General features: G+C 36.1%; 1 protein-coding gene across 2 annotated transcripts in view; it reads left to right on the forward strand.

Annotated features, from left to right (window-relative positions):
• The window catches only part of LOC117303094, a 75,797-nt gene that overhangs the window by 25,888 nt on the left and 24,152 nt on the right, over window positions 1-25,757 (forward strand). For both annotated transcript variants that reach the window (XM_033787172.1, XM_033787173.1), the window contains exon 3: window positions 25,238-25,404. In XM_033787172.1, the coding sequence (XP_033643063.1) occupies window positions 25,238-25,404 (167 nt within the window). The remainder of the gene's footprint in view (window positions 1-25,237; window positions 25,405-25,757) is intronic.

The following is a 25,757-nucleotide window of genomic DNA, read 5'->3' on the forward strand; positions in this document are numbered from 1 at the left end:
TGTCCATGTTGTCCCGCAGACTTTCTTGTCTTATTATTATTCGATGTCAATGCACTCCACTCTCTTTATCAAATAAGAGGCAAATTAGTTTAATTGGGCAACCACAGCAACATTGTTTGTAAGTCAACTGTACTGTTGTTTAGTTGTTTTGGGGGAGGAGTTTGTAACAAATAGTTTCTTTGAACATTCACTTTCATCTCAGTGAAATAAAAAAATTAAGGTAAGAATGTAATGAGCCAATTTTATGTAGACTGCCCTCTGTTGATTTAATTGTGATCATTTCTGTCAATACCTTGGTAGTTCTGAGGTTGTAAAAAGGGCGTCTGTAGATGTCATGAATGCACTTAAGATGGGGCCATAGGCAAGTCGATGCATAAAAGGCATCTGCAAGGCTTCTGAAAATTAAACACACTTCACGTTTTAGCAAGAATGGGTACAGGCGACAGACTTGCAGGTTTTATAAATGTGGAATAAAATAATGAATAATTAATGTCAACACTTGAATAGAGGGTTGTTTATTTCAAGACTTTTGTAAAGAATATGATTTTTTTTTCTTTTTTAATTGATTGGTTGGGGTTGAAAGCATTGATTCTCAGAATCCCCTATTTATACCCAAGAGAAATTAAATAATGAAAATATAGCAGAACTTGCAACTGTTATTACAAAATATTGAATGAGTATAAGAATGAATGTTTGTTTGCTGTACATAATGATTTTGTCTTAGGCCTACATCAATTACATTATTTTTTCAGCAGTTTATTTCTTGTGTTTTCCTGATGTTCCCTCTTCCTTCTGTTGATTTGTTTCTGTTTTCTTCTTTTCATGCGCTTTGAGCACCTTATTAGGTGGATACATACGCATTATAAATTTTCCTTATTATTATTATTATTATTATTAATGCTTCCTTTACAATGCTGACATTCCATTCTAGAAGAAAATTAATTAAATTGTTACCATCTCTGGGATTCCTTTATATATTTTGGTTGATCTTAAATGACCTCAAATAGGCTGTGTTGACAAGAATGACACAATAAACGAAGAATCGTGTTTATGTGGAAGGGTCATTCTCAGAAGTGTTATTCATGCTTCATGGACTTGGAGTCAAATATTTGACCAGATTAAAAAAAAAAAATATGTTTTTATCTGTTACAGAATATTATATAATGCTTGGGTGGACTTTTTACAATTTTTTTTTGAAGATCATGTTTTTTGAAATGTTTGTGGTTATTACGACAGACATTTTCATATGATTCTTTATACATAATAAGGCCGCACTGTGCTTTTTATTTCTGGATTTCTTTTGAGAAGTGCATTTTAATCCTTCACCTTTAAGTTAATGCTGCAAAAATAGATTCATCAAAGAGGGATTAATTTCTTTCCTTGAATATTTGATTAAATTTATTTTGACTACTTACCTGTCTGTTTTATTAAGAAAAGTCTCTCGAGGGCGACCTACTTCTTTCTGAGACTTCAACTCCGGTCCATTCTTACCCATCATTTTGTTTTCCTTCTTCAATCTGACAATATTAAAAAAGAGGGAGTGGGAACCTCTGTCTAGCAGGAGACAGTTAGACGGGTTTCGTCTCGGGGAAGGGTTTTGATCCAGTAGGAAACTCATGCAGGGTAATCACACGTGGACGAGATGTCCAAAATGTCAAAGTCAATACCTTCACGGTAGGTTTTGCGATTTGCAGCGGATGCGATTTAAAGGTGGTTTGTACGCTCATTTGTAAACTTTCATGGTTCAAACTGGCTGCAACCATCTTGCTTGAGAAGCCTTATTCTTGCAAAGGATTAAGATTTGTTCCTTCACGAAAGTTTGAGAAAAGTTATAAGCATAATCTAGAAATAATGTTTTCAATTCACCAAGAACAAATTTTACACAAAACTTGTGATGCAAAACAAGTAAACAAACATGTTGACTTTTTTCACTGTTGGAAATTATGTTTATGAGTTTTTGTCATTGACGCAAGAAATGTACATACAGGCAATAATACAAATAAGATAAAACTGTAATTGTGATGCAAGACATTCACTGACGAAAGTACCCTCATGCAGTCAAAATCATTGTCAATTTTTCTAAAGATTCAAAGAAAAGGTGAAAAAAAAAATCCCTTTCACACTTGAACTGCTATTGCTAACTCTGGCAAACTACCTGAAAATAGTTAATTACCTGAAAATAGTTAATTACCTTGAAATAACTACCCCCGCTTGGGAGTAGAATTATATCATTTTAGGTTGGGTTCAATTCTTCTGCTTGTATGACATGAACATGGGGTGACAATGGGTTTTAGAATTATCCACACTTGGATTAAATTTTCCGGGAAACTGGTGGGCAGTTTGAAAAGGGCTTCAGGGAATGGCAAAAGAATAAAGTAGTTACCGCTATCAAGTTTATGGTTCATTAGAGCAAATGTTGGGCAACAGTTTTGCAAGTTTGTTCTAATAGCTCTTTGGACTGGTCAGTAGTTTGTAACAAAGTGACAGGTCTTACTTGCTGGAGCACGCGGAGGGTTTATCAGTTTAAAGGCAGTGGACACTATTGGTAATTACTCAAAATAATTATTAGCACAAAACCTTACTTGGTAACGAGTAATGGGGAGCTGTTGATAGTATAAAACATTGTGAGAAACGGCCCCCTCTGAAGTGACGTAGTTTTCGAGAAAGAAGTAGTTTTCCACGAATTGATTTCGAGACCTCAGATTTAGAATTTGAGGTCTCAAAATCAAGCATCCGAAAGCACACAAAACTTCGTGTGACAAGGGTGTTTTTCTTTCATTATTATCTCGCAACTTCGATGACCGATTGAGCTCAAATTTTCACAGGTTTGTTATTTCATGCATATGATCAGATACACCAAGTGAGAAGACTGGTCTTTGACATTTACCAATAGTGTCCGCTGTCTTTAAGGGAAGCTCAAATCCAGTCATTCATGTTGTTTCTCCCTGAAATCGTTTCATGATGGGTTGTTGCTAAGCAGTTTTTCTTTTTTTTAAACCCAAAATTATTTGTAGTTATGAGGACAACATTCCTTTTAGTGCATATGGCCAAAAATGTTGTAAAGTCTGCTAGATCTTTTAAACACAGTGGAGACCCAGCGTTTGAAAAATTGTCAGGCATTTGACAATTTTTGATAAAATACCTTCACCCACAAAACATCTAGTTCTCCCACTTAGGTTCTTATCGTTCAGTTTAGTGGATGGGCAATCAAGCTGTAATGGGATACCGCGGTCTTATCTAAACAAAGAATTCAAGTGCACAGTTGTGAAAGATAAATATTTTATGTTTATTTAATGCAGCCCCTCTAATTTGAGTTTCTGGGACTTTCTCATCAATCACTTCAATGTGCACGTTGGACTTTAGATTGTACTCTGTAAATAAGATAATTAAAGGTCCCTGTTTTATTTGTGGAATGTTCCTTGATTGGTATTGTGTTCACAGATTAATAGTTGAAACCATTTTGCCAAATAGGGGTATATGGATTGTAATCGTGTCTGGGTAGATTGTTTGATGAGGACGATAACAACATATTGGAATGTATTTAAGATCTTATCAAGAGAAAGTATGTCATTCACTGTTGTTATTAATAGCTTGTCTGACCTTTGACCCTGTTCAGTTGAATTGCACTCTTGATTACCATCAGCGACACTGCCAATGTATCAGTTGACGTGATACCGTTTCCTAAAGTGCACACAACAGTGTAGCCAAGCTTGTCTTTAACCCTGTCATGCACCAATTATTTTGGTGATAAATTGATCATTTAGACACATTAATTGCTCATTCATCTTTTGCAAACGCCCCTCCCCCCCCCAAAAAAAAAAAAAGAAAAAAAAAAAAAAAAACAGGTCCCAGCAGCCTTCCCATTCTGAAAACTGTGTGGTCGTGGGATCTGAATTTTTTGTAATACAACTGTATTCTGAAGGGAATGAAACAGTCGCTAGCAACTGGATGCACAGGAAAGAGTTAAGACAATTACACTCATTTTGGTTATCATGTGGGAATATATCACACACAAAACATTTTTACTAAATTAACCTTTAAAAATGTCATCACATTGGTTGGGCACAATTTTCAAACCATTTACAGTGGTAACAAAGTAACAACAGATGCTTTTAAAGGCAATTTTCACTTCTGTTTATCATGTTCTCAAAGAAAAGTCAGTATAAAAGAGAAAGTGTTTTCAAATTTACTCTTGAAGCTTTCCTAGAAACACTGTCTTTGACCAACAAAAATGACGTCAAATGAATTTATCCTCCGCTCCTCACTTCCTACATCCTACTAATTCTAAGTTGTTTCCCTCGTTACCTGTCAGCCCATCCTTTTGGAGGGATCTTAGAAAAGGAAAGGAAACAGATTGACATGCTTTTAACAGCTGACCCGAATGTGACATGGCAATACTGTAAATTTTCCTCGTAAAAATGTAATATTGTAAAAAGTGCACTGAGGCAAGTCAAACATTAATTTATACCATGTAGTGACTAGAAATTTTATTGCTGTTTTATTAAATTGAAATAAATAAATAAATAACTTTGTATCCCTCAAATATATAAATTAATTATGTCAGTGGGTGAACACTGTGTCAGTGTTCTTGCTGTTTTTACGCAGTGCCTTTGCAGATATCATCAATCAAGATCATAATGAATATTTTAATATTTCATATTTTATCTAGTTTCTCGTGATGTAGCACTGAACAAGAGTTAAAATCGGAATGATTTATGTTCATTTTGGTTTTACCATTAATATACAACGATGTGTGTTAGCACTGTATACTCGGTACTTTCCCGAGTTCTGTGAAAACAAATCACCCAAACATTCTTTAACCCTGATGCAAATGTTCATCTATGGAATGATTCAGTTGTATTTTGCAGTTGTGGATTTAGTGTGTATGTAATGAACACAATAATGTAATCAAAGCAAAAAATAACAAACATGATAATTTTATCTGAGCGAATGTTTTTTCAAATTCCAACGTCGATCAAGACATGTAACAACACGTCTATCTAAAATAACCCCCACATGCCATAATGAGAACCAAGGGTTGTGTATCCCTACATGTATTCAAATCAAAGATCATAATGAGTATTATTTTAATATTTTGTACTTTAGCTAGTTTCTCTCCTTGTAACAATGTACAAACGTGAGAATTTTATCTGATTTTGGGGTTGAACAAAGAATTGACTAGAGTGGGATTCGAACCAACGACCTCCGGATTAACGTGCCGGCGCTCCACCAACTGAGCTATCTAGCCCTATATTGGCGGTGAATTTTATCTGAACGACTGCCTCCTATGCCGATCAAGACATGTAACAACAAGTCGACTCTGCCTAAAATATCCACATGCCATGATGGGAACCAAGGGTTGCGTAGCCCTACATGTATCCAATGCAGCGCCACTACAGCAACCTTTCTACTGCTGTGACTGTATGCCCCAGGGTGACGGCATTAATATATGAAACAGCAATGCAAACATACCTCCCATAGGGCTTCCAGCTGATCAATTTCTGATTGAATCTACTGGAGATCTATCATCATATGCATACCATCCTCGATGGCTCACTTGCATCCATGTATCATCGTTCTCCTCTTCCTTATATCTTAGACATACAGCCAGTCTTAAGGTGTGTGCGTGGTTACTTCAAGAAATTTATGTTTTTGTCCTCCCGTTTTCGTGGAATTCAGAGTGTGATGTTTGCTTGCAGCCTCAAATGGTTTGACGCCCTGTTTCGAATTAGTTTGGTTATTTTGGCTAGAATTCAATGCGACTGCAATTAGCTGCTACTTTACAGTTATTCACTGCCTGTATGAAGCAGGTTGTGGTTTTATACCTACAGCACCTTGTTCATAGAGCCACATTTCTTTAAATGCAGATCAAACTTAAACAAAATACACAACAAAAATGCAAAATAAAATTATGAATAGAGAATAAATTTACAAATCCGAACAGAAAAAAAAAAAACTTTTGTAATTAATAAGTTTTTTATTAGAATAATTACAATCATAATTTTTTTATTTTATAAATTCCAGTCACATGAAACTAATTTGGAAATTTTTGGAAAGAGCAGATTGCCTCTCCTCAAGACAAATTAAAATAGTATAAAATTATAATCAGATGATTTCACAAAATAATTGTGTCTAAATCACTTTTAAAAATATTATGATATTTCATGGCTTTGTGCATTTTTATTTGAAAAACATGTACAGAAAATAATTCTGTCATTCATTTGTGTGAATAGTGGTCCAAAATGAATGACAAAACACATTACAGAAACTCCAAAGCTGATGAAACCAAATAACAGTGCAAATGTTTTTACAAGCGCATTGAGAAACGTCTTCCATTTACCAATGCCCAGAGTCCTTCTTCAATTTGTCTTGCGTAGGCAGTAACCTATACGTGTGTTACCCAAGGCAAGCATAAGGTTGCTTAGTACGACCGAAAGAAAAGAAACGCTCCTCTGTATCCAATATAAAGGCCTGGACTTTACAAGGGAAGGAGCGGGGCAGTGATTTCATCATGCAGATAGGCAAATAATCTTAATTGTCAGAGAAAAATGCTTCTCTTGACTGGAGGCAGTGAGGATGTTTTCGGAATAAATGATTCAAAAATGGATTGAGCAGAAAAAGGCAATAATGCTATATCTGTGAATTCAGAGGCTAATATCTAGAGTAGTATGGGGATTAAAGTGCAAGGAAAATGCTAGAGGTTACGATGCAAGTTTTAGGATAATTTGATTGAAGAGTCGGAGTGGCTAGCTTAAGCTTGCTCTATTCCGAGGGACGATTTGAAAACGGAACACCCCTGTATTCTTCAGAGTGTCCTATTGTTTCTGTACTAGTATAGATACTTCCATTAGTCATATAGGGTAGAACTTAATAAAGCACCTATGTTTTTGACGTGAAGTGTGTGATTGTGAAGCAAAGCACACATTTTTTCTGATCACTTTGATGCCATCCACTTAACATCAGCGGTAGCTATTACGAATGATTAACCTGGTTTGCCGAAAATATGGTTATTATATCTCACGAGGGAGTAGGGTTGTGTCAGATGGGAGAGAGACAGAGCTCAACATCAACTCACACTCCAGTTGCTTACTAACCATGAACTAGTATGGAAGCCCTCTAATAAATATTCCGATATGCCAATAATACCCAAGCTCATGAATTAATTCCCGGTGTATGGTTACCCTCTGAATATGATTGATTAGACTAGCCATATTAGTCCGCTGGTTTCTCCATGACATCCTAACAAATTGAGTCGATGGTCAAGGTACAGTCTCTCTGTGGATGGTTTGATGCAGTGTGCCGCATCGCTGTTCCCGTCTGACCGGTACATCTTCTGAGATGAGATGAAACAAGGAAGTTAGTTCTTCATTGTGACAATCAGTGTGATTGGGTGAACGTAGATCTTGAGTTTCATCTCAAAGCCACCTTCACAGCCTCTAAGGGACTTTATGTTGAGTTTGCCATCACTATGCAGAAAGCATCTGCAAACAAGCATACAGCGTCATTCACACGGATTTAGTAATTGCTGTTTATAGGCAACTCTCGGTTCACGTTCAGGATATTGGGACTGGTTTATGGAAAGGTAAGGGGTTTTCTGTTTGCTTTTTGTTATTATCCCGCACAATCTCTGTCTGATAATCATTTAATTGATTCATCCTTGATGGATTTTTCATGACTTTTTTGCACTGTTGTTGCAGCTAATTCTTTCGAAAACTTGTTGGGGAAATTTGGTCAGTTTGCTTTGAGGTAATATATTTTGCCATGAATTTCACAATGTAAACAATAACATAAGTAACAGTTCCAAATGTATGCTTTTAAACTCCAAGCTTGTACAATTCTTAAGATGAATTAATTTTAAACTCATTTATCTTTTTCTCTTCTTCAAAATATTGGTTTTTTGCCAGGAAATTGATGAGTTGAGCAGTGAATAAAATCCTTTTAAATCCTGTAGCTATTAAGAGTTAATAAATTGTACACAGCAGAAATAAATTGATTGTTCCAGGACGATTTTTCATTATTCATGTGTCTTGACTCCTCAAGGGAGTTGTACTCAACACATTGTTTCGTTCGAGAAAATGAGATTGGTTTTGCTGGTGATTTTTATTATTGATGCTTGCCTTAAAGGATTGGTTGGGCTTTGGTTATGGGAAGTTGAGCTTTCAATGGAACTGTCTCAATTTTAAAGAAATTTAATCGAGAATGTAGGCACATTTTCAGGAATCATGTTGCAATTTCCCTTAAATATGGGATTTGAGGCATTGCATGGTGAGGTATCAACATAAATCTGGTGTGCGGTAACACCATGTGTATTTCTATTTGCCAGGTTGAGTTTGTTCTTAAGAGAACTGTCTTGCCACAGAGTAGATTTTTCAGTTTTTTTTCAATTTGCCTAGTTTTACATTGCCATGTGTCACTTTTTGGGATATTACTTTAAAAACTCCTTTCTTTACCTTGTTAATTTTGTTTTTAAATACAATTATCTCCATCTCCAAAACTACAGCATTTCAGAGTGAAATATTTATCAGAAAGATTGGTCATTTTGTTATACTGTGTAAGCTCTAAATTAAGATATGAAATAATTTTAAAACTGAGTGTCAGTTTAATTGATGTTCATGTATAAGGTTAAGAAAAAACAGAAAAATTGTCCCTACCCTTGCAACATTTACATCTATTAAATCAGATGCAGTTCCCATTGCTAATTTGTCAGGTGCCTGGAAGATCAGGCACCCAAATTACTTCTTTTTTTAATAAAATAGCTCCAGAAAAAAAAAAACAATGTGGCATTATCATTACATTTTTGTTGCTAGAATTGTCCAAAAGAGTTGATTCCCAATCCAATGCCGAAGTTCCTATGGTGACTATTGAATTGCAGAAAACCAATCAAGCTTTCATTTCACACTCGGTTGTATTGAAACACAATTTTGCACATTAATTGGTTACGCCCTTTCTCCAGTTACCTTTAATTGCGTCGTCCTCCCACGCACACAACAAATCGGAGTGTTTAACTTTGTTTCTAATCATCTTACACTCTCTAAATGTAAAAGAGTAAAAAACACCACTCTTTACATTTCGAGTTGTCCCCCATATGGCTCTTTAAAAAGAGTGGTGGTAATATCACTCTTTTAGAGGGGTTTGACTCCAGGACAGAGTGAAAAATCACTTAAAGAGATGCAAACTTCAATCTAAAAGAGTGGAAGACCACTCGAAAAAGAGTTGTCCTTCATATGGCTCTTCAAAGAGTGCTTTTTCACTCTTTTGCATTATGCAGTACACTGTAAGACATTGGCTGGAATACGAGGGTTGTGGGTTCGAATCCCACCTGAGTATGTCTACGGATTTATTTCTGCAAAACTCAGAAAGCACTGACTAGCAAACATAAAATTAAAAAAATACAAGTATCAAATTCATTTCTTTGACATAATTGAAGCCTGTGACATGTTTAGCATAACTCATTATTTTATCACAGGGCAAACATTCTCATCATCTGTGTTGTTTCATTGTCAGAAACAAATAGTTGTTGTTTGCTCTCTGTTTAACTAAGCTCTGCTCTATGTTACATGTTAATGCATGCAATTTTTAAAACATGATTCATGTGTTTGAGAATTACTATGCGTAATCAAAACCATCAACTTTTTAATGTAATATTGTGGTTTTCTTATATTGTCAGATATTTTTGAACCGCAAACTGTAAAAATGTGAAATAATTTTGAGGTTTTGGTTTTGGGTTTTTTAATTAGGTTTTTTTTTGCAGATGGGAGATGAGGATTGAATTAAAATTTCAATTAGTTTTTAATATCAGATTGTATCAGTATTGTTGAGGGATTTCAAAGTATTTGTAAAAACCATAATTTCAACATCCTCTGCATCGGAATTAGAAGCCAATGCGTAAGTTGAAATTAATACAAGTGACCAAGCGTCTTTCTTCTTCACCGCAGGCATTTCTCTCTCAAACTAATGAAATCCCTTCTGGTTTAGCTTGAGACATGAAAGCTAAGCGGGCGCGGAAGAAATTATAATAATGAAATGGCAATCCCCTTTAAGCTCTTCATTGAGGTATATAAAAATAAATGTGAACTTGGATTAGATTGAATTCACAGTGGGGCATATCATTCATAAAGATGATGTAAATGTCACTGGCCTTACTTCACAAATGTCACATTCATTAGAAGTAATACCGAACAGCAAGAGTGTTTTATTAATAATGCTCAATCGATGGGATTGTTATTTTCCATGCGAGGAAAATTGCAGATGGTATGGTCAACAAGGGATACACAGCGCAAACCAATGAATAATTAAAATTAAATATTTATATACGGTCTGTCCCCTTGAACACTTGTCAAAATTGCAGGGGGGGGGGAGCTTCTAGGTTTGGTGGAGAGAGGAAAACAACACAGGCTAAATAATAATTGGCATGGCTTGTGGGACAATTGAATGTCAAGGAAAATGCGATTTCTTTGCAAGATTTTCTCAATTATTCAATTGTCAAATTGCAAACAAGTTGACTGATTCAAGTACATTGCACTGCATTTCAATTTATGAGGAATTACAATTGTGTATTAATTTCTGAAACATGAGTTGAAATATCTAGGTTGACATTGTATTCGATACTGCCTTCTGAAATGTCTTACATCTTCTGAGAAATTTGCTCAAATACATGTATGTTTGTTTTACTGCCTTGCCATGAAATAAGAACTAGCAATAAGTTAATGTGTATATAACCTTTTCACCTTCATTCTTATAAAAAACAAAGATTTGTTATATTTGCTCCTACAATACAAGATGTATACAAGATGTATTTAAGTGATGTGTCTCTCTTCAATTCAATAAAATAGCTTAAGTAATTTTCTTTATGTAAGTTGTGTCTCTGATGGTTATACCCGGAGTACAAAGTCTGCTGTCAATAACTGGCGTCAGTGTCTGGCCCCTAAAGACTTATCCAAAAGCAAATGTTGACCACAATTTCCTGTTACATCCAAGTAAATATGCTTAAGACTGGTAACATCTTCTTGGCCCTCATTTGTGCAAATGTCACACACTCTCGTCTTTTCATACGCACCATGATGTGTGAGAGATGAAGTGTAACATTTTTAACACAATGCTGAACTCTTAAACAGTGTTTGTCAGGCGCGACTTTCATTGATCAGAAAATTCTCAGTGCAGCATTTATCATAAAACTTAGACATATACTTTATGATGACATGATGATAAGATGATAAAATAAGAGTAAACACTGCATTTCTCCCCCCCCCCCTACTTATTTTTCAAAATTGATCTGAAAATTCTCAGTGCAGCATTTATCAATCAAACTTATATACTTTAGATGAAAAAGATACAAAACTGAGATACAATTAGAGTAGACATTGCGGAGAAATTGTTTTCTTGTTAGAGCAGATGTATGTTATTACCTCCTGGTGAGAAGGCAGTTATCGGCTAGAGATAGATGCTGCAATTATGGACGTAATTATTTCTCATTGGTCCCTCGTCTTGTTCACAGCAAGATTTGATGGATGTGTACCACATGTGGCAAATGTCATCACTGTTCTTATTTTGGTTTTGGTTCATAGAGAGGACATTCCAACCACAAGCCTGCTCTGTTTGATCAGGGTTTGATAGAGAGAGGCTGGGGAAATGAAATAAAATCCCTGAAGATGCAGTGAAGTCAGACATCTTTAAGACGAGTTTCCTGGAATGACACCATCATGCATGTTAAAACCTGATCAGATTGTGGTCAGTTCGGCTGAGTCTAAATCATCTTAACACTTCTCTGGTTATTACTTGATAGGGACACTTCCGATGAGTCCATGTTCCTTGAAGGAAAGCGTTTAGGTTATTGACTCGACATGCCGGACGCTAAGGGGTGTCATAACGGATAAATTGGAACTAGATGGTAAAATTGGGAATCGATTACCAAGATGTAATGTGAAGCAAGCAAAGCAGCTCATCCTAAATTCATATCTTAATATCCTGAAGGTTTAAAGAGGTTTGGCTTATAAGAATTTTATTGAATAGTCCATTATGATTGGCTTTTCGTCTATAATAAAGAACTGTTTGCTTCAAGTATTTCCTCTTCTTAAATTTAGTGGCAGTACAAGTTTTGTAACCAAGGTTGTGTCTCAGTTGTTAAAGGTTGTTTCTTGATACTAAGGAGCTTTATTTGTGGCTTTTGGCGCATCGTCTTCACAAACATCCTGCCACATCACTTTCCTCATCGGTTTGCGATTTGGGTCAAGCTCGTTTTTGATTTGTTTTCTTACATTCTCTACTTCCATTATCCACAGCGTGTCTTTGCCTGCTGGGAATGAACTCAATACAACTGCTCAAAAAACACAATCTTCAAAAAAAGAAAAACCAACAATCCTTTTGAACGCCTTGTGACGTCAATTGCAAAAAGGTCATAGCGTCTATATAAACATCTAAGATGAGAATTATACATTGATTGTGTGAGCCTATTTTTTTCAGGGTTGGTCTGTTTTTCTGGGCAGCAATTGCCAAGGGACATCTTCCGATCGTGAATAAGAAAACAACTTAAGATGGATCAGTTTGAGTCTGTCAATAACTCCTCCAATGTTGTAATTTTGCCTAAACCTCATCACCTGTCCTCCTTATTGTGATGGTGCTATTTAAGATTTGGGATGAGTCACTGTCCAATTATCGCTTACATCATTTGCATCTAAGGAATGGCGTTGCCGGTTAAGGGCGTCGGCTGTACATATATCAAAGAAACTATTGAAAATAAGTGGTGGGTAGTTGGGTGAGTCAAGAAGTTGCAAGCGAAAAAAAAAAATTAGTACTAACTAAGTAATAAATAAATATCTGCATTAGCTTTCATCTGTCTAGAAACAGTCCAGCACAGTCTAAACAAAGGATTGTAAGTCAATGCTGTAGTGTGATGACCTTGGTTGAAGTTGTTTTTCTTTGTTGCATCTGATGAAGAAGTTGTTGCTTTGAAAGCTTTTGCGGATATTTATTTGTTACTAGTTAGTTATTAAAATGCCTTTTTTTTCTTCTCCCATTTGCGAAACTAATATATTTTTATATTTTTCTTTTATTTTGATATTTCTAATGTGAAATATTTAAGTAGCTGGTTCCTTTTTTCTTGTTCTTTTCTTTGTCACATGCTGGTTACTTTAAAATATCATCAATAACGAAAAGTTGAGTGCTGAACATGTGCAAATGTGTCTGAAATCGTCATGTATGTCGTGTATGCATATAAAGTTGCGTAAATGCGCACATAGTGGGCGAACAGCCAATAGGATTGGTCGGCTGCAGGGTAGCCAATTAGAACTAGAAGAGCGTTATCTTTGAAGGTGCTCATCGGAGCTTAGCTTTGACGTCCTTTTCTGGGCGCCGAAGGGGATGCTCGACTCTTCCATAATGGCTTCCTCAATCTAAAGACTATTGGTTAATGCATCCATGTGTAATGCATGAAAATATCGGCACCAGGTTCCAGCCTTGGTTTTGTTTACAGAAACAACTTCTTTCTACTGTGGATACATTTGTGATGATCAGAGCAAAGTGAACCGTAGACTTCTTAGAATACAGTCTTGCCGGACCTGGATGAATCAAATCAGTGTTTGGAGATTCTGTCCAGTCATTGTAACTTCAGCATTTTTGTTTTTAGTGGAAACATTGATTTTCCCTATTTACCGGAAACTCTTGTCCTAGAATTTTGCATGTATGACCTAGCTTCATTGCCATGGTCTTACTTGGTACGTCCCTGATTACAAGTTGGCAATGGGGTTTTGAGTCTCAAATGGAAGTGGGTTTTCTTTGTATTGTAGAAAACATTACCAATCCTTTGACACTTGGAGAGTGCTGTTGTTTCAAGTGATCAAATCCAGAGAATTCATTGCTGCTTTGTAAATGTGCCCATCAGTACCAAGAAAGTAGCCTTGTACAGTAAAAAAATGGGCGATAGGTTTGTAATTTTTGTAATTTTAATCTTTGGACAACTGTCCCTGTCTGTCTTCACCTGTCAGTAAAACTGAAACAGTAGTAATTGCCAAATCCATGGCATATCAAATTACTCCGTGGGCAAAACTATGCAAATTTAGCGATACTTAGATTTCCCTAGATCATGTTTGATGTACATTGAAGAATATCATCATCAGTTACTTAAATTCTCATTCATGTTCAACCAAACTAATCCATTGGGGTGTGCTTTACCCCAATTAAATCCTAACGATATCAGTCCCAAGTAGAAATTGTCTTACCAATATTTTGTTGAATATTTTTTTTTTTTTTTTTTCACAGAGATGGGATGTTTTGACTGCACTTCCACAAAGTTTATTTGTTTATGAATATGTGTTGGGAATTTTTAACTAAAACCAGTCATGACAATGTGGTGGAGGCTAGCTGAGAAGGTTGGCTTTACTGAAACACTTAGCTCCAGTTCACTGACCGTTCTGTAAATGACCAAACTGGACAGAGACTTTCCCCATGGCTGTTATTGTCTAAATACACAGAACAAGCTGCTCAACATAAGCTCTAATGCTGTCTTTAAAGGTCATTATTTAAATATTGACATTTTGTCAAGTGGTATATTACGGGGGTTACCGAAGGCTGTTGACGGCAAAGACACGTATGAAATTAAACAATCATGAGAAACGTGCAAAGTCTTCTCTCCTAGTATCAGTTTCTTAAAGCAACTATAAGCACATACAACACAATTGCTGAGCAGACATGTTATCATCCAAAATACCATGTAATGCATAGACCTAGTGTTCATGACTCTTTACTGCTAATTTCCGCTATAGCAGACAAATTTGCTGCATAATGAAACTTAATTGTGTGTTTTTTTATTAACTTTTGATACAAAGAAAGGCGGCTCATTTCGAAAAACTATTTTACATTTCTTCCTTTGAAATATGTCCTTCATTAAAATTTCACTGACTAAATTTGATTAAATTTATCAGTCAATCTTTTTAGGAAAATGGGAGAGAGCTATAAACTGCTCTCATTAAATTATAGAGAGCTCTTTGCACTCCTCAAAACCGAACTTCACACATTAATCTAAAAAGCGAGATGAAAACACTTTTTGTTTGTCTGTTCTTGACGATGTATAGGCCTAATTCTAAAGGGTTGTACATGTACATTACATACTCTGATGATTCATAATAATATGGGCGTGTACCCATTTGCGGGATTGGATCCCGTTAATATATGAGTGTTTCATAATAAATCTAAGCTTCTCTTTGCGTTGCCACCTACACATAGCTGCAAACTCTCCCAGATTCTGCAGAAAGTTCCCTGAAAATGCACCAATCCTTTCCTGTTCTGATGAACAAATTTGGAAAATCTCCTTGAATATGGAAACCTTTTTCCTATATTGTTGTCCAAAATATCCCTAATTGTAAGATGCAAATGTTGACAGTTCAAATCATCACCACTAAATGTGGTTTGTAAACTTGAACCTCTTTGTCTTATTGATGGGTTTATAAGATGTCATGAAAACCACCTCATTTTGTAGACACGTCAAAGGAATGCGATGGATGATAGGCCAAGTAAAACAGCCCCCACCCACACTTCCATAGATTCTCATGACTCCTACACAAACACGCATACTCTTGCCGTAGCAACTGTCGGTAATGTCGACAAAGGGAACTCCAATTAATTAAATTTGCCCAGAGATAAGGCGACATTCTGGACAATGTCTGTATTTTCCCACTCTGACGTAATCTTTAAAACGAGCCAATTGAAGCATTATTGGGTTAGATGTTTATAGATTCTGTTCACATCCCATATGCACTGACATTCCTGTATGCACTGACATTCACGTATGCACTGACATTCCCGTATGCACTGACAATTCCCAGTGCAATACAACACTTATTAATGCAGACTTCTTGTAATTTTGAGGAAGGGATAAATGTGGCACCAGTTTAACCTGAAGTGACCGAAATGAATTTAGAAGTTAACATGAATGTTGAACTGATGAGAATCAGAAATTGTTGTGCCTCTTTTGAGATTTGAGTGGTCGAGTGCGGTTTTAAGAATGAAAGACAAGTTGTGCATCAATCAAAGCTCAGCCTTAAATATATTTTGTTTCTGGAATTTTTGTTAAGTACAGATACCTTTACACTAATTTTTCTGAAAAACCGTGACAGAATTACATTTGTTTTCCTTTTTCTTTTTTGATTATGGAAACCTCATTTGCAGCTGAATCGTCCGTGCCTTGAGTTCAGGAGTACAAAATCTTTGAGCGATAACGGACCTGGGGGTAGAACCGTTTGCTCACATAATTAACCTCTTTCTTGTTTTTCTGCTGGCGTACTGTTTCTAACATTAGTCTGTAGATGTGTGATTTTTAACTTGCGATGTAAATGCATATAGGGATGTGCATGCATTACAGGTAAAATTTAAAGTTATCGTATTTCTGGTTATCATAATGATCTATTGACATATTTTTATCTTAATCAGTTTTACCCTACACAGATTTAGATTCTGATCTAAATGCTCTCGAGTGATCCTGATTATACCTCATAAAAACTTCATCCTTAGAGAGCTTTCAAGCTGGAATTTTAAAGATAATGTATATGTCTGGTCATCAGAACAGACAATCTTTTCTCAAACATGTTAAATATCGTCTTACCCTAAGATGCATATCTATATTAAGATATAGATTTCCTGACCATGGTTAAACTTAATATAGTCAGCGAGATTTTTCAGCTGGAATGTAAAAGGTAGCGTAAGATGAAATTTTAAAGAAATAGTACATTTCTTCAGAATAGTGAACAGTCTTAGTTTTATCTTCAACTTTTTATATATCAGTCTTACCATACACATATCTATATTAAGATATAGATTCTCTAAAGCCCAAGTAAAACTTCACTTAGTTAGCAAGATTTTTGAAGCTGGAATTTTAAAGATATCTTTTGATGGAATTTTAACGATATTGTACATTTTTGGGTTGGCAGAATAATGAATAATCTTAGTTTTCTATTAAACTTGTTTTATATTAGTCTTACCTGGCACAGATCTATAGTAATTAGATTTAGAGTTTCTTGAGTATTGCCTCTGATTAAACCCATTACAAACCTTGCATAGTCAGCAAGATATTGAAAGCTGAGTGTTAAAGATATCAAAAGATGGAATTTTTAAAAATATCGTATACATTCCTGGTTCTGTCAGAACAATGAGTAATTTTAATTTTCTATTAAAATTGTTTTATATCAATCTTACCCTACACAGATCTATATCTGAAGTACTGCCCCTGATTAAATTCATAACACACTTCATATTATATTCAGCAAGATTTTTAAATTTGGATTTTTAAAGACTTTGAAGGGTAGAATTTAAAGATACTTACATCTCTGGTTGTCAAAATAATGAATATTCATATTTTATCTTAAACTTTTTTTTAACTATGCAGATCTATTGGTTATACCTAGTGGTTTAAACTTTATACCTAGTGGTATAAACTTTATAGTCCATGACCATTTAGATTGAACAACCAAACCCCTCCCCACCCCAATAATTCTAGACAAGTACTTTGTATTTTAACAAATACATTTGGGGTTTGAATTACTACAGAGTACTATAAAGCAGGACTCGATCGATTCAATGATCTTAAGATTCACAGTCCCTTTAATTGTCTTCAAGATGATCTGAAAGCCTGGGCTTGTACTTTCATATTGACTAATACCGCCAGATCTTTTTTATCTTTATCTGAAGTCAAACGTCAATCTTTAGTAATATCATCGTCTTGAGACCAGAACCTTTGTAGTAAAAATGGTGTCAAGGAAATAAGAAGTGATATTCTTTAAGAAGTGCAGCACCCCCCTGTATGAGGTTGCAGTCCTTTACTTCAAGGAAAAGTGCAAGGTTTGGGCAGTAGTGATAGTTTATTTCTCATTGATCTACTCCTTGTTAAGGTTGGTTGAAGGTCTAGTCACATTAGAATTAAACCATTTTGGCTAATTCTTAAACCATTTTGGCTTATTCTAAACTAAAATATTGCAAGGAGTATTTAGCTGAGTTAACAACAAAACATTTTCAGAAAATATAACACAACCTAGATGAAGTTTTGAAAGTTTTCTTTTATGATATCGTGACCCTGTCTTTAAGTTTATTTTATTTTTTTACTTAAAAGTTTTTTTGAAAGTTTTTTTACCCTGCCTTTAAGTTTTATGTAAAAACATTTCTAGCCTGGCTTCTGTTGAGAATAATCCTGAGAGATGATGCATAAAATACATGTAGTTATTTCCATGACAAAGCACATCTGGCCGGATATTGCTGGATAAAGTCAGATTAAGATGGGGTGGTGAATACAGATTATTCAAGAATTTCTTTCAGAACATTTCTCAGTGGAATCTTTCATTTATAATTCAGTATTTGTCACACAAAAAGTTCATAGTAAAATATACACCCTTATTTTTTAACCTTTTCGCTAGCAGTGTAAATTTCCATATATTTTAAATGTGGACAATAAAATGCTATTTATCTATTTTAAATAAAAACATTTTTAAATGAATCCAAACAAAATATCTTCCTTTACACCATCAAAAGCCAAAGCACTTGGGGAAACCTTGGTTTTTTTTAGGGGTTTGTTGTTGGTGCACGCATCAGTAAAATAAGAATCTAGCTACCTCTTGCTGTCCGTAGAAACTGGCAGTTCCATTAAAAAACCTTCTCTGGTGCATGGGTTTTATTCATGCCCTAAAGGAAAATCAAGAGAAATGCATTCAAATTACTGGCTTTCATGGCCTTTCCATGTCTGTATTTAGAATGGTTACCATGGGAACATGTCTAAAGGTACATGTTTATGTCTCAGATTTTATAGCAAGTTGGAAAGAAATCTGGTTTAATACAAATTTTCATAGAAATTTCATCCAATTTATGCCGTGAGGTTAAAGTGATAGTCATGGATTGCTTTGATTGTCAGGGTTAGGAGATCTTCCAAACCAAATACTGTTTATATGAGAAATTTTCATGGAAAATGTATCAGACTGTTTTTCCATTTGTCTTTGGACCGTATCCCATGAGGGTTTCTTCCTTCAAGAAGCTCATTTTCCTCATGTTGAAAGACAAAATAACTAGAGAAATATTCTTGAATCCATCCACCATGCGACTCTTTATAATAAATCCTCGTCCAATTTTGACCAAGTTTATTGAATGATATCTGTGAGTATTGTATTGTGCTTTGGGGACTCTGTTGCCGTGTTGCTTGTGGCTACATAAAGGCCACAACGCCAGGGATACGTAGGCATTGAAGGAACTAGAAAATCCGCTCTTTCATTTTGGTCATCGTTGGATTGGATGATAGTGTGAGATGTAGTCTTGGGGTTGTGTAGTGCTAGGTTATGGCTAACGGTACAGGTATGCTTCTGGATATGAATCTGTTGGACCATCATCATCAAGACTATGCTGTGGTCATGTGCTGCTTTCCTGGATTGAGCAAGACATCTAAGCAAGTAAATGTCTTGTTTGTTTGTCATCTTTAAGATGATTTCATCTGTTTGTTTGGTGTCTTGTTGACTTGAGATTAATTGGAAGTATGTTTGTGTTTCTTTGTGTGTTTAATTGAAGGGTGTATTGACGAATGGTAGCTTCATCAGCTGGGTTTTTTATGACAATTTTTTTTATTTAAATGGTATTGATATTTTAGTAGTATGACACCATTGGCCACATTTGCCAATCTGTAGTGTGCCAGTTGTGCATCATTTGTATTGTATTGAGCGGGTGCATCTTTTGGACTTTTGCATGTATAAATATGTGATACCTTTTATTTCAACCTAATATCTGAGATATCACATTTTTAATATTTTCATAAGTCCACTAAGCTCAAATTGTAGCATAGATTATGGCTATGTCTACAGGGCCAAATTTCATTGCTCTGCTCATCGTTAAATTCTTCCCTTCCTGAATTTCTGCGCTAGCTGTTTAAGCGAAGAATATCTAGTAATGTGGAGTACGCATGCACTTGAACAACAATTCCCAGGAACACCCTTAGCAACAGTCGTTGAGGTAGTCACAACCGCTTACTCGGACATGGCCTTATTAGTAGTGAATTTATTTGCTTAGTAAGTCAATAACGGAGCAGGGCCCAATTTCATTTCATAAAGGATGTATGCACAAAAACTTGCTAAGCACAGACAAACAAATTGCTTTATAGCAGAAACAGAGTACCAGCCAACATTCCATAAAGTCAACATTGTTGCAACTGGTGCCCCATTCATTTTTTGCTTAGCAAAGAAATGTGCCATGTAATATTTTGCTAAGTAATCAGTTTCTACCTAGCAAAACATTTCTGTGGTAAAACAAATTTCTTGTGCTCCTGACTAAATAACCAAGGGTTCAATCAATACAGAAACGCTTGTAAGGTTATGTACTTACCAAAGCAAAGATACCAGAGCTATTTCTAGAAGTTAAGGTGACTGGAGGTGGTTCTTACTTGAAGCAGCTGTATAAATATTGTCTTTATGATTCCATACAATAACATCTTTATCTGCAACAACATCAACTGGTCGTCACGGTTACATATGACGTCATGAAGAAAGTGGTAGTGATTTGTTTGGTGGGGTCCTAATGTGACTGTAAGATTGTAGAAGGGACTTTTTGGTTTGGTTGTACCTGTCGAAAAAACATCATGAAGCAAAAATAAGTTTGAGATATGTCTCATTAAGTTTTAAATTCCTATACTGTAGTTAACTTCTGCAAAAGGAAACAAAATTGTCCATGCTTGGACAAATGTTTGGATCAATTTGCGTTATCTTTTCGTCTGAAATATCCCTGTTGATTACAAATCATTAACAACATTTGTTTCGGAAAAAGGTTCATACAAGAATCATTTTTCAGATTGTTGAGGGTTGCTGCCGTTATTTTTTCTGACACAGAGCTGACAACTATCTCTGATAAACCAATCTTTCCATGTTCTGATAAATAAATTTGAAAAACGCCCTGCTTGTTGTACAAAATCTCCCTGATTGTGGAAATTTTTCCCTATTATGTTGAATTTGTATCTAAATATCTCCCTGCTTTTTGTAAAAAAAATCTCCTCGATTGTTTATGCAAATGTTGGCAGCTCTGCTGACGCATTCAAGGAGGTAATGAGATCTCTACCAGACGGTGGGGGTTGCATTCCTTCTCACTCGGAGATCAAATTTAATATTTTAATTCAACCCAATCTAATAATCAAGCGATTAAAACATATTTTTCACGTATTTTCTTCCCACATCATGTCGCATGTTCAGCAGCAAATGTAATTACGAGGAATTTTATTACGTGTGTGACGTGCTACTCGTGTAGAACAAAGCGATGTTTTTGACAGCACCTGCCCTCCCGTTAAAGTAGAACGAGTTCCCAGTAGATACCGGAATGAAGGCTCTGATGATGGCTGTTAGGAAGAGTGCCTAACACTTTTGGGAACTCATTGCAAGATAGTTCAGTTGGTTATTGGGTCCAATTAATGTGGCCGAGGAGTAGAAGAGGAAATAGGGTAAGATGATACCGGTGGCTGTTTTTAAGATTGAGAGCCATCTCTACGAAGGAGGAGGGGGGTTTTGGGAAGAGGATTGTGTGGTTATTAGGGGTCATCTTACAGAGAAGAGGGAGCTTGGGAGATGTGAAGATGGTGGATATTGAAATGCTAAAGGAAGATGAGTGCTTGCATCTGTCTGACCCAGGGATTTAAAATGAATTGTTTTGTCTGTCTTTAAAATAAATAAAAAAGGGTCATGCGGGTGCAACCATGTGTAAATCTCTTTAGTTAGGAGTGTGGGCTCTGAAAAGAGTCGGTGTGGAATGTAAATAATGGTAGGGTTAATAGGATATCATCTTATGAATGGGCCATATTTTTGACCGCGTGAGGGCGCTCTCAATCACTTCCGGGGGTATATTCATTCATACCCAAAACAGTTATTAAAGATCGGAACACATTACCACCACATACATCTAATCCATCACGGACAATAAGACTTTTAAAGGAGCCGTTATAATCCACCTCTAAAACAAATTGAAACTACGGCGCAACACTAGTGACAGAACGCCTATTAATCTGTGCAGGGCGAATCGCGTATACCCCCGGAAGTGATAAAAGTACTATTTATAGCGCCCTCGCGCGGTCAAAAATAAGGCGCATTGTACCCACTTCTAATGAAGGTATGAAGGGTACTCAATCTGCACAATCTGTCAGCGTGAAGACAAATTTGGGTCACACTGTGACCTTATGAGGCCCGTTACAGTCATCCAATCTGCTCTCCTTTTTCTACCTCCATGTTTTAACCAGGCATTGGTAGGGTTTAATTCAAACTATAATCATTTTTTTTAAGCCGTAGGCAAGTAGGTCTAGAAGATTGGTAGTGTGACCAAACGGTGCAAATAAACATCCACCGCATATAGATTCAGTTTTACCATAACAGGATGATATACTGAAGTGCAAAGGCAACCACTTGCTATTTTCAAGGTTGCTGAATGATGAGCAGTGCCACAAGGTGGTGCTTTCATTTTCTTGGCTATCCCGATCGGGAACTTCTTATACCTTCAATAGGGGGGTATGGTTCCAATTGGGATAGAGGGATATCATTATTTGAGTAGTAACTTCAGCCATATGGAGAGCTATTTTGAGATGCGGAAACGGTTCAGAAAAATCTAGTTTGCTGGATTTCCTTTAATATATTGATTCTTCCCCGTGGCAGTACTACTTGTTTTTCATCGTCTGCGTTAGACGAAGGCTGTGTATATTGGACGGTACGAAAGGTAGGCAATCATTTTTTGTAAAAGAAATTGTTTGTGAAAAACATCAGCTGGGTTCATCACCTTTGTGAATAAACCTTCGGTAGATTGCTTGGCACGACATCTTGAGATCGGATTTCCAACACGTGATCATTCCTTTAAGAAGTTGACCAAGGACTTGAAGGGTGCTTGCCCAAGCAGCAGCCGTTGAAGCGGTGGGCATCCTCCCACGTAATTTATGTCCAGTGAAGAAGCAGGAAGAAAATAAGATGGAGGGTTGAGACGAGGAAGGAGATTTATTTGGTTTATGCGTGGGAAAGAATGTGACATCAGTGGAGCCTGCTTGCTTGACACACGACTTAAGAGTAGGACCACAGTCATAACGGAGACATTTATATCAGGCAACGGTTTAATAAACTGTTTGTGATGATTATGATGAGGGAAGACTCAGTGATTAGTGTTTTTTTGATTGACAGAAAGAAGAGAAGAAAGGGGTGACAAACTGACTGAGAGATGAAAGGCAGAGGGGAAAAAATTATAAGACACACATGAAAACCTCGTAAGAGTTATTTGACTCTGACAGACAATATACACACAAGCACTCTTTGCTTTGACGATTGGTTGGGATGCGGCAACATTGATCTTGGTTTTAGCGTGACACTCTAACCAGTGTGCTCTAGTCATCCTCTTAACTTGAAAGGGTAGATGCTTGTGCTGTCATGGTAACAGGAAATTCTTGAAAAACCGTCGTCAAGTCTGCTCGGACAAGTGGCTTAAATTAACGGTCGGTGATAAGAAGTCAGGAGTGTATTGGTAATCAAAATACTCACTGATTTGAGTTTTAGTTTCATGGATTGTCTTTTTCAATATTTAATTACGGAAATTATGAGTCAATCATTTGCATATTGTGGGTCATAAATCCAGTATATTTAGTTCGGTTTTTAATCCGCACTATCAAAAGCGACACCACTTATTTTATAAGACTCATTAGTCACCTGCTCATTAAGTAATATTTACAAAATTAATTTTAATAAATCTCAAAGACTTATTTTGAAGGAAATCCTCACTTTTTGTACATGTGTATTGTGAAATGAAGTAAGAAAGCTAGTAGCAACAATTCTGCAGCTTTCAAAATGCAAAATTTGATGGATTCTTTAAAGAGACTATAATATTTAAACATAATTGATACATGAATGTATTTTCCTTTGCTCTAGTCTGAGTCTTGTTTACTTCTATTTATCTTGTAGTACATTAACTTAAAATGAGATGGTGACTACATTACTCCTTCATATCAAGTCTCCTGTCATTGTTTTTACAACTGCCTGCATGTCCCATCATGTCTTGTTTCATGTCTCCGTCCGTGTCTGCAATAAGTTTGACTTGTGCAAGCTGAGATTCTATGTGGGTGGACTACACATGAGAAGGAAGCGGATGCGGAGGACAAGAGAAAGAGATCAAAAACAGACATTAGAATTTGGTAGAGTTTTAGAGAGGGAAATTTAAGAGAGGGTTATGTACTTTTGAAGGACAATGGTTTTTGGAGGATGTTCATGTAGACCAATATATATCTCAGATCTTGCTTGTCAAATTCCATTAGCCTTTTTTGAGGTATGGCGGACGTGATAGGAGTGTACTGTTTGGTTTGGGTGTATACAGACAAATTTACCCAAACCCAATACTGTCATGTGAACACCATATCTCAAAATTGCTTATTTTTAAGAAAATGTGCAGTTTTTTAACGGAATCTTTTTACGCCTTAAATACTCGGTTCTTTATTGCCTTTGTTTCCTTATTCAAGCATTCATATAAATCGTGTTCCATTATTTTCTGTGCTGTGAGTCTTCCTTCTTTTAGAGAACAATAATAATATTGAAGTCTTATATAGCGCATGTATCTACCAAACATGGTACTCAAGGCGCCCAGTATATACAAACTTTCAGAATGATAGGTTATTGCAGTGATGAATTCTGAGACCCAATTATTTAGCACCTTATAATGGTTTACAAGGTGCTACGGCACTTACAGCAGCCACAGCCAGGAACACCGGGGCGAACCCTCTTTTCGATATTAATAAGTGCACTGGGTTCTTTTACATGCGTTTCACAACACTTGGGACCAACGGCTTTAAGTCCCATCCGAAGGATGAAGCAATGGTTAAGTGTCTTGCAACCCCTCCCTGAAATCGAGGATAATTTCACTCATATATTTCTTCCATCATAAAGAAGGCAAGATGGACTCTTAATTGGAAACCTTTCCTCTTTTGTGAAAGATAAGATGAACTCTTGATATTAAAAATGCCTTTTTATAATCCAATAATTTAATTCTCTTTTATGTACGTCTTCCTTCTTGCAGACCTTTCTATTTAAGATTCTTTCCTCTTCAATCTAGTGCTATATCTTAATGCTCATAATGCAGAATGCAAGGAGAATCTTGTTATAACTTTTTGTTTAATCCAATACTTTTGTCTTCTTGTATTTCATATTGCTTGCAGAATTCAAGATGGACCCTTTTATCACGTTTTGCTTAATCCAATATTTTGGTCTTTTGTACTTCATCTTTCTTGCAGAAGGCAAGACGGACCCTTTCCATGGGAGACGATCACCTCCTCTGTGTACCAGGGGAGCCCAATTCCATCGATGCAGTGAAGGAAGAGGATGAGCAACCAAGTGACTTGCCATCAGAGAACAACTCTGTCAACAACAGGCAAATGGGAGGCCGCAAACCCAGGAATATGTAAGTTGAGATTTTAGTCTTTCAGGGCTTGAAGACCTTCAGGGAAGGGAGTTTATCCGTTTAATGATGGAATAAACCATTAGTGATTGTAGAAATTTGACATGATGAAGTGGTGATTATACCCACCTAATAAAACCTGCCTCAATATAGCGTCCATCTTTTTCATAGATTGTTTTCTTTAGAGAGAGATGTACTATATCAAATGCAATAAAACGCATAAGAGTCATGATAATTTATTGCAAGATATGATTTGCACAAATTGCTCTGAAATATGATCCTTTTCAGGAGGTGGCAGTTCCTTAGATTGATGGGTGTGGATCTTGATTGCCTTTTTGCATGCAGAACCTGTATTT

Source organism: Asterias rubens, chromosome 19 (genome assembly GCF_902459465.1).
Source record: "Asterias rubens chromosome 19, eAstRub1.3, whole genome shotgun sequence".
Lineage (NCBI taxonomy): Eukaryota > Metazoa > Echinodermata > Asteroidea > Forcipulatida > Asteriidae > Asterias > Asterias rubens.